Source organism: Coffea eugenioides, chromosome 3, assembly GCF_003713205.1.
Source record: "Coffea eugenioides isolate CCC68of chromosome 3, Ceug_1.0, whole genome shotgun sequence".
NCBI lineage: Eukaryota > Viridiplantae > Streptophyta > Magnoliopsida > Gentianales > Rubiaceae > Coffea > Coffea eugenioides.
Genome location: NC_040037.1, coordinates 33,422,360 through 33,437,361, shown reverse-complemented (window position 1 = coordinate 33,437,361; position 15,002 = coordinate 33,422,360). Strand labels below are relative to the sequence as shown.

Genomic DNA, 15,002 nt, shown 5'->3' with positions numbered 1-15,002 from the left:
GTTTATCATATATGAAATTGCATGTAACAACAAATAATCAGACCAAACTTGTAATATACTAATCAAGAATAATACTAGGGAGGAATAATGGCAGCAAAAGAACAAAAGCAAGACGTAGTCGGGAGATAGGATATATATATATACACACACACATATATATATATATATATATGTAACATGGGTTTGCCATCTGGTGTTGTGGTTAGGAATAGCAACGGAATAGATTTGGGGCGGGGGAGGCCCGCCCTGAATGCCTACTACTTCCCCCTGCCCCTGCCTCACCCCACTTCCCCCGCGAGGGCACCGTGGTGTTAATAAAAATTTGTTATATAATTTGATTGTAGTCAAATTTTAGCAAATAATTAAGTACTAAAATATCAGCATATTACCAAATCATTATCCATTGTAATTTCATAATTAAAACCCATAAAAACAATTAAACAAGAATTATTTGAATAAAATCCAACATAATGAAATAAATACAACTAAAGTAATCAAGTTTTCACTTTTGAAATAAATACAATCACTAAGTCATTATTGTATTTTTTTTTTTTTTAGAAAAAAAGTGTTATTGTGTTAAGTGTAATTAGGAAATTAGTATAAATGTATTAGTAAATTTGGTATAACTAATTAATAATTTCTATTAGTAGACGTGTATAATTATTAGTATAATTGATAATATCAATTATATTATACTCCCTCTATCCCACTTTGATAGTCCTGTTTTTCTTTTTCATCTGTCCCAAATTGTAGTCCACTTTCCAATTGAAGAATGTAGTAGTATTTTAATTTTTCTAAAATACCCTTATTCAATGTAAGTTGTTGTTACTATAAACCTACCACATTTAATGAGAGTTGACTCTTTTTTTACCATCAATTCAAGTTCCCATAAAATTGTACTCTATTTAATGTGAGGATATTTTAAGAAAATAGCAATCTAAATTTACTTTTCCAACAAAGTTAACTACTTTTTCTTAAACTGTGTGAAAAAAGAAACAGGACTATTAAAGTGGGACGGAGGGAGTATATACTAATATACATTAAATAATACATGTAACTAATAATATCATTATTATAAATTTGTAACTAATTAAATTAAATATTATATATATACATATAAATATATATAAATAACTATATATATATTTTTTAATGGGTGGGGGGCGGGGGATACGATGAGAGTATACTCCCCCGCCCCCCGCCTCACCCCGCACCCAGCGCCATTAGCCACCCACAGGCACCCACGCCAATTGTCATCCCTAGTTGTGGTGCCATAAGAGTACACAATAGTGAGTCTAGTGTTATTGTTTCTGTGAAAGGGTTAATTTTTCTATGAAATTGTTGCATTTCAAGTGATAGTTGATAATTTTAAAGCATTATTTAATATGGATTCAGTTTCCTTTATTAGTTTGTCTGTAGTATTCTAGAGCACTAAGTAGAAATAAAAAAACATGTAATATAAGGAAGAAAATAATTACAAGTCATTCTTTTCTTTTAATAGGGATCTAATGTGGCAATAAATACTTAACAAGGAAATAAAAACTCAAATTATTTTTGGAGAAACAAATTGTTTTCATCGGAAACTCAATAAAAATGTGGTTAAAAGTTGTGTTTATGATGCAAACTAAATAATATTTTGAAAATTTTTTTCCAATGATGTTATCCTAATAATGTTGTCTAATATTCTCATTTTCTTTCAACGAAATAGTTTTCTAAATCCAGCCAATTCTCACTCACTAGCCCAAAAGATCATAGTTATTAAATTCAACCCGACTTGGTGGTTGAACCGATCAGCCCTTTGACTTGGCATCAAGTCATGCTAAGTATCTAGTTTGATCGGACAAGAAATTGATTTGGTCAAACCTATTTGACATGTCGGTTCAACTGAGAAATTGCCCTATTTTCTAATTAGAGTAAATTTTATATACACTATCACGGTTGGATGAATGACACATAAGCAAATTTTGAATTTTAAATTCAAATTTTACACTTATGTCATATATTTAATGGTGATAGTATATGCACTGACAGTGTATATAAGATTAATCTTTCTAATTAACCCTTTTTAACAATTATGGGTCTTTGTTTTTTAAACAAAGTGTATATATACTTTTTATATGATTTGTACATTGGATCTTATTTAAATGTGCATAAGACTTTATCAATTGCTTAGTTTTTATTTGATAATTAAATATTTTTTAACAAACTTATTTACTTTTTTATTATATAATTAATCCTTTTAACTTTCAAACTAACAATATTTGAGTAGTTAGAAATTATTTTATTTTTAAACAAAAATAAAATAATGAAAAATAAGGCTGTATTTTTAAAACAAGTGGCACAATTTTTTTTTATATTTAACTATATTATTTAGTTATGTAAAAGTCGGATCAAATGAAATTAAATCTTCTATTAATATCTATGCTTTCATTATATATCTAAGTACAATGATTAGTATCTAAAAGCACTTTGTTAGATATTTTATGTCTATTGAAATTACTATTTTATATTTATAAATATTAAATTAATACCTACCGCTTCAACAAGTGACCCACTGGTTGAGCTGATTGAACTAGTGACCCAGTAATCTGATCGCTCTACCAAGTTCCTTGATGGGTTGGATTTAATAACTATGCAAAAGATACAATAATTGAGGTTATCCAAAATTACAATTATGATTGCAGAGAGCGGTTAATAGTAGAAAATGAATAAATGTCAAATTAAATGGTTGGGATTGAATTTTAGACAAAAATTTTAATACATGATAAATTTTGATTATATTTTTACATGTTGCTATATTAATTTTTACATTTATTATTTTAGTATTTACAATTGTTGTGGCATTGTTTACATGACTAACACTGTTGATCTAAAATACAAGTTCATATGGGCCACACATTATTACATAGCCAAAGATAGTTATTTAGCGATAATTTTAGTATTACATTAGAAAAATAATTTTGGTATTACCTACCGAAAGTAACTCAGCAACTCCTACCTCATTCACAATTATACTATTCTTCTTAGTTCTTATAAACTTGGCAAATTTTCCTGTTCCCATCTTTTCAAAACTTCCCAAATTATTTTCTAAATCCAACCAAACCCCACTCACAAGCCCAGAAAGCACAATTCCATATAAACCCAGCATTATTACACAACCCACCAAAATCGCTTTACATACAAATCTGATTGTGAAATTTCAGCCATGGTTTTTTAAATTGTTTGACTTATTTTCTCTGTCCTGATAGCTCAATGGGTCTTACTTATTTTATAGGATTTGAGGACTTTCATTTGCTGCCATTGGAGTTATTGGTGGACCACAATTTCATCGTCGTTTTGTTGGAGTATGGATTGGCAGTCACGGGTGATCCTTTCGATGAATATTTTATACTAAAGAAATCCGTAGTATTGAAAGTCTTTTTTTTTTTTTTGGTTGCCCGCCTGGTATCCAAAACTTTGCCCCGACTAATCCGAACCTGATCCGAAACTTTGTCCCGACTAATCCGGATCCGACCCGCGTCGCGCACCTGGCTGGCTATGGTGGGTGAATCTCCTAACAGGAATGTCTGCGTACACTAGGACTCGAAAAAGTCTTTATTGTATCACTTGTGCGCTGGAGATCCAAGGTTATTGGAGCGTTCTTGCTCAAGCAATATATCTGTGGTGTGTGCGCATCTCTAAGCTATCCAAGCGACATAGCAATGTGTAGTTTGTGATATCTACAAGGTATCCTTTATTCCAAGAGAACCACTGTAGTGATGTTAAGTATGGGATTCACGTCACTTGACTCCATGAAGTTTTTAAAATTTCACTTACCTTTCTTGAATTGATATTTCTCGTAACATTTTAGCCATTTTGGAGGAAATACAAGAAAGATAAAACTTTTATTTCAATACTACTCTTATGCTATGTTACTTATGAAGTTTACAATGACAATAAAAAATAAAATAAGATTAAATTTTTATAAGGTGTAAATTTCTTGACTTGAACTATATATCTTTATTGTATTGGAACAAAAGTAAAATTTACATTTTAAAAAATTCACACGTATGAAGAGATTATTTTAATTTTTAGTACAATTTAAACTAAGTACATGATGTATTAAAATATATTTTCTAAAAAAATTTCTTGACTTCCTTATAAATATCCATGAAATTATTCAAGGTGTCAATTACTCATCAAAATCCTTCTAAGTTATTGATTTTGACTAAATTTAATTTACTCATGTTCTTTACTATCCCACCACGACCTTGATATAAAGAAATATGGACAATTATTAGATCTCAATTTATTTTTTTAATCTACACATTTTGGTTTAAAATTTTATTTTATTTTAGTTTTTGGTTAAATGGTTATTAAGAGCAAGGGTAATGTTGCCAATTTGTGACTTTTTACAGGAATATTTAATCTTGTCAAAGTGATAGGGGAGGTAAGTGAGATTTTAAATACCTTAGGGGAGCTGAATGATATTGTGAGAAACCTTAGGGGAGATTTCTAAAATAATCCCTTGTATTTAACTTTGAAATCCTCAGCAAGATTTTCCTGGGATTACGTGATTTACGTCCATAAAAAATTGATACATCCCACCTGGACACCTAAGTCCGGCTACATGCACAGAGGGTATATTTCCGCTTAGACGGCTAAAATACATTATCTCCAGATATGGAACACAGCAGAACCAGACAAAAGACGTGCATGACTGACCAAATTAACTTCAATTAGTCCTCGTCCATCCACGCTGTTAACTACATGGTGATAACAACGTTTGTTCCTGTTCATATTCAAACGTGGCTTTGGTAAGCAATTGATTGCATCCCATGTAAAAATATCGTACCGCTAGTATTCTACTTCTAATAAATTGGGGTTGTAAAAGTTGGGATGTTCTTGATTTGCTTTGTTGTAGCTTTTGAGGAAGTAATAGGTGCGGAGGGAGGAAGAGAAACAGAGGAGGGATTGAGATGGCCGCTGCTGTTGCAACTGATGTAGTGACTAGAAATGGCCATAGCTGCTGCAGTGAAAAGGGTCCAGGTTATGCTAGCCCGCTTGAGGCCATGTCTGGTCCCAGAGAATGTCTTATTTATGTTACCTGTGTCTATACAGGTACTTGATCTCCTTTTCCCCTGACTTTGCTGTTTAATCAGTACTTTGATGACAGCAGTTTTTTTTTTTTTTAAAAAAAAAAAAATTGGATTTAAGACTTTGTTGAGAATAATAATTATGTCTTCTTTCGTTTTTTGGTTTTTAATATTGAGTGATTATTGATTTTGCTCCAATATGTTTGCCTGTTGGATAGAAAAGTTTGGTTGCGGTTAGTTTTGTTTATTGATGAGATTTTGGGGTCAATGGAATCATGCTGATCGAATCTTGAATCTGGACTTTTTACCTTTTATTGTGGGGCAAACGGGAAAATTAATTTTTGAGTACCAAGAAGAAATTGAGCTACTGTAGAATGTTTGTGAATCTGTTGTTTGAATTGTTTTCTGGCCTCTAATTAAGCAATTTCTTACATGCCTTAATTCAGCATATATTGAGATAGCACAACGGCTTTCAGCAGTTTTATTGGACCATGTTTAAGGTTTTCCCCAGGAGTAGGGTAAGGTTTTGATGTGTCCAGTATTTATTCAAACTAGCCGAAGCTGCGGAGAATGACCTTACAGAACAACCCTGTTAGAGCGGATATTTGCAGTTCTCTGATGAAAATTGTCCATATTCTGTTTGTTGGAGAACGGAATTGTCAATCTCCTGGGAAGAAGAATTTGTTTTCTGTATACATGATTCTACCCTATTAGTTGTTCCATGTCGGCTATTTTGTGTCAGGCATTGTTAGTTAATACTTCATGTGGGATGTTTATAGGTTTTATTTATTCCGACTTGTATGTGTGAGTTAAAGGGGTCTAATGGATCATATCAAAGCTTGCCAAGAAATCTTTCTGGAGCTTAGAGATTTCCATTCAATAACAGGAACAGGAAAGGAGAAGCCTGACTACTTGGCCACAGTCGATGTAGATCCAAGTTCACCAACTTACTCAAAAGTTATCCACAGGCTGCCTATGCCCTATGTGGGTGATGAACTACATCATTCAGGATGGAATGCCTGCAGCTCCTGCCATGGAGATCCGTCAGCTACTCGGAGATTTCTTGTCTTGCCTTCGTTAATGTAAGGGATAACATCTTTAAAAATGCTTTTCAAACGATCACTATCATAGTCCATTGATACGTAATCGAAGCTGAAAAAATACACTTGTCCTGCCTGTTGTCTAGAAATCACAGTTGGAACTTTGAAGGTGTTGAGAAGAACTGCTTTATCTTTTTCATGAGACTTCTCCTAAAGTGACATTGATGTTTTCAGCATGAAAACCATTTACATGAATGTTCTAAACTGGTAAATTCATAGTGATAAGAAACTTTAATGGGTCATAATCTTTTTTGGATAGCTATCAAGCAGAGTATCTGTTGAAGTTCATACATTTGGTCCATACGATATGGTTGATAGAGTTAAAAGATGTTATGCATAATCACCACATCTGCAAATATTGGTGACCTGAAGCTGACAGAGTTAAAATTGATATTCAATGTCTGAAAATAGTATCGAAGTGAAGCTGAAACTCTATATACTTTCTTTTTGCTGCATACAGCCATTTTCTTCTACATTTACTGCAAAATGCTCTTTTTTTCAATTTTACTTGCTATGAGTGATATCACCAAAAAAATTTTGTCAAGTTTTAACTCAATAGAAACTAGGTAATATCCCTATGCTTAGTTTGGGTACTCTTTCAGATCTGGACGCATATACGCTGTTGATACAAAGGAGGACCCAAAGGCTCCAGCTCTGCACAAGGTTGTTGAGCGTGAAGATATCATACAGAAGACTGGTTTAGCATTTCCGCACACTGCCCATTGTCTTGCTTCTGGTGATATCATGGTGTCATGTCTTGGAGATAAAGATGGAAATGCCAAAGGAAACGGCTTCCTTTTGCTTGACTCAGAATTCAATGTGAAAGGAAGGTATTGTCATTCGTACTCTATGAGCATACGAGTTGTCTATTTAGTTAACATGTTCACCCTAATCTTAAATTATAATTGCGATGCTAAAAAAAAAAGCACAAATCCAGTCCAGTATCTTGCTTAGTTGTCTTCCTCTCTCCATGTGATTCTACTTTACCTGTATGTTGGAGTTTCAAACTTTGACAACATGTTCTGCAACAAAAAAGTTAAGTTATTGGGAGTATGACAGAACATAATGAGACCACTATTTCTGCCTGTCCTTGTAATAGGTGGGACAAACCTGGACATAGCCCGCTTTATGGTTATGATTTCTGGTACCAGCCAAGGCACAAAACCATGATCAGCACTTCGTGGGGAGCCCCAGCCGCTTTTACCAAAGGTTTCAACCTCCAGCATGTTGCAGATGGCCTTTATGGACGGCATTTGCATGTCTATAGCTGGCCTGATTGTGAATTAAAACAGACATTGGATCTTGGCAACACAGGACTCATACCATTGGAGGTGAGATGACATCTTCCATCAGATATTTTGTTGTCAATGACTTGACTAGCAAAAGTCACATCATATTTAGGAATGTATCCTTGCATTATTCTTTTAATCGGTAAATAGATTTGTATAATTTATTGGTCATTGATTCTGGTAAAACTTTACTTTTTTACAGATTAGGTTCCTGCATGATCCATCCAAAGATACTGGCTTTGTTGGTTGTGCCTTGACCAGCAACATGGTACGATTTTTTAAAAACCCAGATGACACATGGAGCCATGAGGTATGCCCAAATATCTATTGCTTTGGCCAGTCAAGTGAGATGGTAAATAAATTCGCAATTGACTTATTGCTAAATGATCTTACAGGTATCAATATCAGTAAAATCAGTGAAGGTGCAGAATTGGATCCTTCCTGAAATGCCTGGTCTAATAACAGATTTTCTTATATCTCTTGATGATCGTTTCCTTTACTTGGCCAACTGGCTTCATGGTGATATACGCCAGTATAACATTGAGGACCCTAAAAGCCCTAAGCTTACTGGGCAAATATGGGTTGGAGGTTTGTTTCGAAAAGGTAGATCTGTAGTTGCTGAAGCTGAAGATGGGACAACATATCAAGTTGATGTCCCAGAAATCCAGGTAAATTTTGATCTGTAGCTTTAATTAGAATTTCTGGTGATGTGAGTTTGCTATTCAAGTTTCACACACTTTAGCCAATATAAGTGTCCATGTTACATCAGATTTTTTTTTTTAAATGTTTTACTTTTTGTTTCGTTTTTAGATGAAAAGATTGACTAAAATTCTTGATTTTGTTTGTTAAAAAGGGGAACCAACTGAGAGGAGGGCCTCAGATGATTCAGTTGAGTTTAGATGGAAAGCGGCTTTATGCAACCAACTCACTCTTCAGTGCTTGGGATCGCCAGTTTTACCCTGATCTTGTGGAGAAGGGAGGGCATATCATACAGATTGATGTTGACACAGAGAAAGGTGGTCTGACCATCAATCCCAACTTTTTTGTTGACTTTGGGGCTGAACCAGATGGTCCTTCCTTAGCACATGAGATGAGATATCCTGGGGGTGACTGCACTTCCGATATATGGATATGAGCATCATAAAACATTTCTTGTAAACTAAAAAGAATATTGCAGGCATGGGATGCAACATTATATGAATTTGATTATGTGCCTTAATTCAACAGAGATTATTGTAATGCAAACTATACTTTCACAAAGTTAGGTTCTGCTGTTTCATGCTTGATCGTACAAACTGCACAAACTAGTGAGTGTTTGGATAGCAAATTTTTTCAAATAATATTTCTTGCATCATAAATATATTTTTCAATTCATTTTTTTTATATTTTCAACCATTTTTTTTTATTTCAAATAATAAAAAGTGTTATAATAATTATTCAAATAATACTTTATCCAATAGTATTACAAACCATACCTGATTGTTTTGAAAGAGGAGTTTCAGGCGTATTTTCTTGACATGATTGCATATGATCAACAAAGCCGAGGAGTGATCTTGTGCAGACCCCAATGTTGGAATACAGTGAAGGTAATAACCACCGTTTCTCTTTACAGAGAAATCTGGATATTCAGCATCACTAATTGTGATGCACATAAAGGAAGCTAAGTGGTAGGTTTTGCAATTTTGCAGAGCTCCTTGAGTATGAGATGCGTTTTTCATTTTTGGATGTATGTTTACACTTTGTTGTTTCCCATCAAATAACCGTACAAGGACCTAGCACTCAATCGGATAGCCAAATGCAGCCATCAACACTGACGTCATAGAGAAATTACACATCACATTGATGCCTATGGCATCTCAGAATTCTGGAGTTTAAATAACCAGTTTCTTGAATCTTGCAAATGTATGTGCTGGAAAAAGGAACATATATCTCTTTCTTGGCTCATAACTATTTTCCTCCATGAACGGCACCTACTGCAACTCATTTACCCCGTTCTCTGTTATCATCTACTGCTGCATTGCTTGATGTTCATGTTAAGCAAGCAATGGGTCTCTTTTTGCAAATTTAGGCAGCTCCTTTAGTAGGGGATACATGTTTAGATTCTGGAGACTCCCGTCAAATCTGTGTACAAGGCCCAAGCACTTAATCAGACAGCCTAAAACAGCCATCAACCCTGACATCCTGGAGAATTTCATATCATGAAGCCTTGATCAAAGTGTTGCATTGCATCTCAGGATTCTGGATTATAAAGTTGGACAGTTTTTTGAATCTTGCGAGAGTATGGAGAAGAATCAAAAAACACTTCTTTCTTGGCTGTGACCATCTTCCTCCTATAATCTGAGCTATTATAACCCTACCACCTTCTCCTCCGTGATCAGTGATCACCAAAAGTCGCAACATGAACACTTCCCGTCTTTGAAATGATGGAACCGGGTGGAGTCCCTAACAACAATTTCCCTATTTGTTATGGAGCAAATAAACTTGAGCACATTATGACAATCTCCACAAACTCTCAGATTTTTTACTATGCGTATTACAGCCCCTGGAACAGAATTTAGCAGCCCATAAGCCACAGCCAATCTCTCACTATGCCAAAAGAGCTGTCTTTCTTTCTCTTGCTGCCCCATATCGTGCAAAACCAAACTAGTATCAGGCACATAACCTCTTCTCCGCATTTCCGCATCCATCTCTTTAAGCAGAGTAGAAATCTCATCTCTCATAGGATGCAATGACTCCCCAGCATAGAAAACAAGGCTTTCCTTTCCCAGGTCAATCCGACTGTAACCAGGCTCCTTTTTTGTGTCCATATGTGTCATTAACTTTCTCACCTTTGACACATTTTCCCAAATACCAGCTCCAGCATAAGCGTTAGACAGCAGTATACAAGTTGAAGGATCTTCTGGTCCTAAGCTCAGTAGACGATCAGCCACCCTAACACCCATTTTGATATTTCCATGCCGCTTACAAGCACATAATAAGGCTGCCCAGGCAGCCTCATCAGGCTGGAAAGGCATTGCTGTAAGGAGATCTTCTGCCTCATCAAGATGCCCTGATCGACTATATAGATCCAATAAGCACGTATAGTGATGCAGAGATGGAAGCAATCCATAATCCTTGACCATTGAGTTGAAAAGTCCACGACCTCTTTCTACCAATCCCACATGACTACAGGCATATATTAGTCCTACAAAAGTCACCTCATTTGGCTTCAGTCCAGCCATAATCATCTCATCATAAAGGACCAATGCTTCACCGGCTCGCCCATGCTGTGCCATACCGACTATAATTGAGGTCCAAGAAACCACATCCCTCTCCCACATGCTGTCAAAAATCTTCTTTGCAATGGACACATCACTGCATTTAGCATACATATCCACAAGCGCATTACTAACAAACATGCTACATTCATAACCAAGGGTCAAAACCAAGCAATGCACTTGCTTTCCAAGCTCCAATGCTGCTAAGCTAGCAGCAGCTCCAGTGATGCTTGACAGAACAAAGGGGTCCGTGATTTCAACCCCTTCTCTTCTCATTTCCACAAAAAGTTCAAATGCATCAACATAATGTCCTTTCTGCACCAATCCAGATATTAATGCCGTCCAAGCATACACATTCTTATCTTCCAAACTTTGAAACATTTGAACAGCTTCAAATTTCCTACCACTCCTAGAATACCCTGATATTACAGCAGTCCAAGAAAACAAATTTTTCGAACAAATTGAATCGAAAACAATACGAGCATTATCAGGAAATCCACATTTCGCATACATATCAACTAAAGACGACTTAACAACATCATCATGTGAATACGGTGATACTACAAATCGGGCATGCACTTGTTCGCCAAGCCTTACATTACTCAAGCTGGCACAAGCCTTGATCAGGGTCGAGAAAACAAAATGGTCAGGCTTTAGGTAATCCAGCCAGGACATCTTGGTAAACAGGCAAAGAGTTCGGTGGGGAAGGTATGCTTGGTTATAAGCGGTTAAAATTGATGCCCAAGAGAACAAGTCTCTGTGAAGCATTTTCTCGAACACCTTCAAGGCATCTTGAACGAGGCCACATTTTCCATATAAATCTATCAGGACATTGGAAAAATGGGGTAAATAACAGTCTAGCCCGGTTTTGAGTATGTGGGCATGGATATTTTGGCCTTCTATAAGAGCTTGGAATTTTATGCATTGTTTCAGTTGGTGAAGGAGTTGAGAGTGGTGCATCAATGGCTGCTAGAACTGTGGATTAAATTCCTCAGACTGTAGGCGGGAAATTCTCCAATCAAAAGGGATTTGAGCATTGTAATTGGTGGTTCTTTTCCGCTCAGGTGGACCGTGAATGTGTGAGGAAATTCGCAAGTCGGCATATGTGAAAGAAAGGCTTTGCCCGAGCGGCCGAGCCACGAGTGTAGGAAGGACTATGGCGTGGTTCTACTGAAAGAAGCATATATCACGCCTTTTGAAGCTATAGTGCGCTGAAATAGACATTATTTTTATTTATATTTTTTTGCTCAATAGTATTCTATATTTATTCCGTGCTTACTCGAATTCATCACTTATCAATTATAAATGAAGTGTATTATCAAATAGAGTACGCTTCGTTGCGAAATAGAGATTTCTCTTAACTTTTCTTGTGCTATTATACTTATTACTAAATAAAATTTAAATTGCATTTTAATTTATTTTCAAAAAAGGGTTTCCCTACATCTATTTAGAATTTCAAAGGTTCCAAAATAATACAGTGTGATGCTTGGATGTTTCTCAAGCCTCTCACAAGAAACCATTCTTTGACACAGCACACTTCGATGGAAGAAAGTATTGGCTACATTATAACCATGATGCCAAAGTATGGTGGTTGCTCTCAAATGGAAATTTGGTGGTTTGAATTGCACTTTTTGAAAAATTATTAAAATTTTAAAATGTGTTATATGTGAGGTAAAATAAGTGACTGAATTTTTATTTTTTTTTCCAAAAGTTAGCAATCCAAACAAGTCGTTCAGGTATTTGAACAAGTAATTCTTTAGTTAGATAAAATTCAGTTTGATATAATAAAAAGTCAGTTCCTTTTGTGATTTTCATTAACTACAAACAACTGTTTCAAATAGTATTAGGGGTGCAAAAGAAAATTCAAAGATTAAAAATAGATGATTTGATCAAAAACGAAGAATGGTATGAACAAACTAAAATATGGAAGCGGTTTGGGCATCCACCTAATCAAGAAAATACCTCTAGGGTAACGATTCTTATTTGTTATCAAGATTCAATTTACAAATTATAATCTTCTTTATTTGGAGGAAAGATAAGATAATGTAGCAAAATTAATAGATTGTAGACACTAGCACACTTTTAAACTTTTTTATTTGATGTTGAATTTCTTTAATGACATTTAAAATAAACTTTTTAAATTTTCTTATGTTTTGACCTTCTATATTTAAATCTTTTTGTGACGCACCCGATTATCAATACGAGATATTTAACTTTTGCTGATTTTTTAGGAAATAGAAAAAGGTGAAAGCAAAGGAATTATTCTTTTTGATATGTTTTGAATTTGTATTGTCTATTGGATTGCTGTGTACATCGTTCCTTAATTTACACGTGTGTTAGTTGCAATGTTATTTTGTCAAATATATTTCGTAGAAGCAATAAAAAAAATTTTTGTAAATAAAAATTAGGATAAATTCGGCTCTGATTATTACCACGGGTCAAAGTTTGCCCTGTGAACCATAAGTCGTTTATAAGGATTCTTGTTGATCGTCTACCAACACAACCCTCCTCACATTGATAATAGGATTCGAACACCCGATCTTTTGTGAAGAAGTGGTCCGTACTTATCAATTGTGTGTTACCACAGAGGCAATAACATATCACATAGATTAAACTTATAGGTTTCCATAACCTTGGAATTAACTGAGTTTTATTTAAGGCTATAGCAGCTGATATTGCAATCCAAAATCATCTGTCTACAGTCTACAGAGTTGTCATTTTGGAAAATCTGGCACTATCATTATAACACGAAATATGACTAGACTTTCACACTCAAAAAACAAATTCAAGTTCTGCGTACAGGTAAATGCAGACCAATGGTTCTTCCAACTCTATGGGTAGGATGTCACTTGTATATATTCTGTATTTGTTCCTGGTATTCAGCTACAACTTTGTCTCGCTTCACTTTCATGGTTGGAGTCATTAGACCAGCATCAATCTGGATTCAGAGAAAATTGTTCAAGAAACCATCACATCAATATCTAATCACCATTAGCATGACAAGAGAATGAAGGTCACTGAGCGGGTATGAGAATATACCGTAAATGGTTCATCAGCAATGATGATTGGTCCAACGTGAAATGGGCATTCGGATGTCCTAACAAGGGTAAAAGAAGTTAAAATCACAGTGCCACTAGTAATTATACCTCACATTTTCCTAATAGAGAAGGACGATTGGAATGCAGAAGATCAGCAAACAATGAACAGAGCCAAAGACTGGCATAAAGCAAGATGTTTGCACTTCTGTTAAATTGCTGATTAAAACTTCCAAAATGTTTATATGCATTGTCAGTCAGTACACAAGTCTCTACATTTACGGAAACTCAGGATGGCTGAAAAGTAGTAGTCATGAAAAAAAGCAGGCAAAGGCCCAGGATAAGTCAATGTGCAGGATGTGCCAAATGAAACAGAAACATGCATCAGAGGAACATTATCAACATGATGGCTTGACATGTCTAAACTATAGACCAGGATAAACCATGATTGAGGTGCAGGACTATGTAAAAATTGAAGAGATCTCCATCTGAGTTGGGTGATACTTCTTGCTAATAGTTATCATGTCCATTTATTGTTGCTTTACAACTAAATTCAGAGATAATAATTTCATATGCTTCCATATGCAGTACAACATGCTCAAATTAATGATAGCACTAGCAATTATGGCATACCAACTCCGTAACTCTTCATATAACAAGCTAGTCATCTTATCCTTGCTGAGTTCAGAAGCATCAGAATCCAAGATAGACAACTTCTTAGCTGCCAAAATAACCTCTTCTTTGTTTGGCACAATAATAGCTCCTAGACGTCGTTGATCCTGTATATCATTGATACCATTCCATGCTTAAGAGGCATAAAACAAGTAGGAAGTACTTAGACAAGCTGGGTAATAGATAATATGGATGAATAACTAAGATGTAACCTGGCCAATGACAACAATTTGTTGAATTAGACTACTTCTCATTGCAGCTTCTTCAATCACTGATGGTTCAACATTTTCACCTATACATCAAAAGTAGTCGATCAGTAATAGATGATGTAAACCACTTACAACAAAACCAGATGCAGAGCTAGCACCCCTTTTCCACCCAATTGATTAATCCTTTGAGATTAATCCATATTTCTCCACCAAAAGATTGAAGCAAGGAGAGGGGTGTACTACAACTATGTGAAATATGGCCAACACAGTTACACAAAATTCCAAGGTAAAAGATTTTTCTTCTTAAATTCTTTACCGACACACATCCATATACACAAATGCACCCACAGCCACTCCCACATGGA

The 15,002-nt window shown here is 35.2% G+C and overlaps 3 protein-coding genes across 3 annotated transcripts; 1 reads left to right on the top strand and 2 right to left on the bottom strand.

Moving 5' to 3' along the window:
- Positions 1-4,624: 4,624 nt before the first annotated feature.
- On the top strand, positions 4,625-8,759 carry LOC113765255 (selenium-binding protein 1-like). The gene is made up of 8 exons (XM_027309371.1): positions 4,625-4,796; positions 4,904-5,100; positions 5,962-6,157; positions 6,778-7,005; positions 7,275-7,506; positions 7,667-7,774; positions 7,860-8,132; positions 8,318-8,759. Exons 2-8 carry the CDS (start codon positions 4,959-4,961, stop codon positions 8,597-8,599), a joined length of 1,461 nt encoding a protein of 486 aa, XP_027165172.1. The 5' UTR covers positions 4,625-4,796; positions 4,904-4,958; the 3' UTR covers positions 8,600-8,759.
- Positions 8,760-9,804: 1,045 nt separating this feature from the next.
- Positions 9,805-11,754, bottom strand: LOC113766848 (pentatricopeptide repeat-containing protein At4g14050, mitochondrial-like). Its single transcript, XM_027311008.1, has one exon. The coding sequence runs from the start codon at positions 11,679-11,681 to the stop codon at positions 9,846-9,848; it is 1,836 nt and encodes a 611-aa protein (XP_027166809.1). The 5' UTR covers positions 11,682-11,754; the 3' UTR covers positions 9,805-9,845.
- Positions 11,755-13,369: 1,615 nt separating this feature from the next.
- On the bottom strand, positions 13,370-14,726 carry LOC113765676 (probable acyl-activating enzyme 16, chloroplastic). The gene is made up of 4 exons (XM_027309915.1): positions 14,641-14,726; positions 14,390-14,535; positions 13,761-13,818; positions 13,370-13,659 (listed from the first exon to the last, which is right to left on the bottom strand). The coding sequence occupies exons 1-4, from the start codon at positions 14,680-14,682 to the stop codon at positions 13,567-13,569; spliced, it is 339 nt and encodes a 112-aa protein (XP_027165716.1). The 5' UTR covers positions 14,683-14,726; the 3' UTR covers positions 13,370-13,566.
- Between the last annotated feature and the right edge of the window lie 276 nt (positions 14,727-15,002).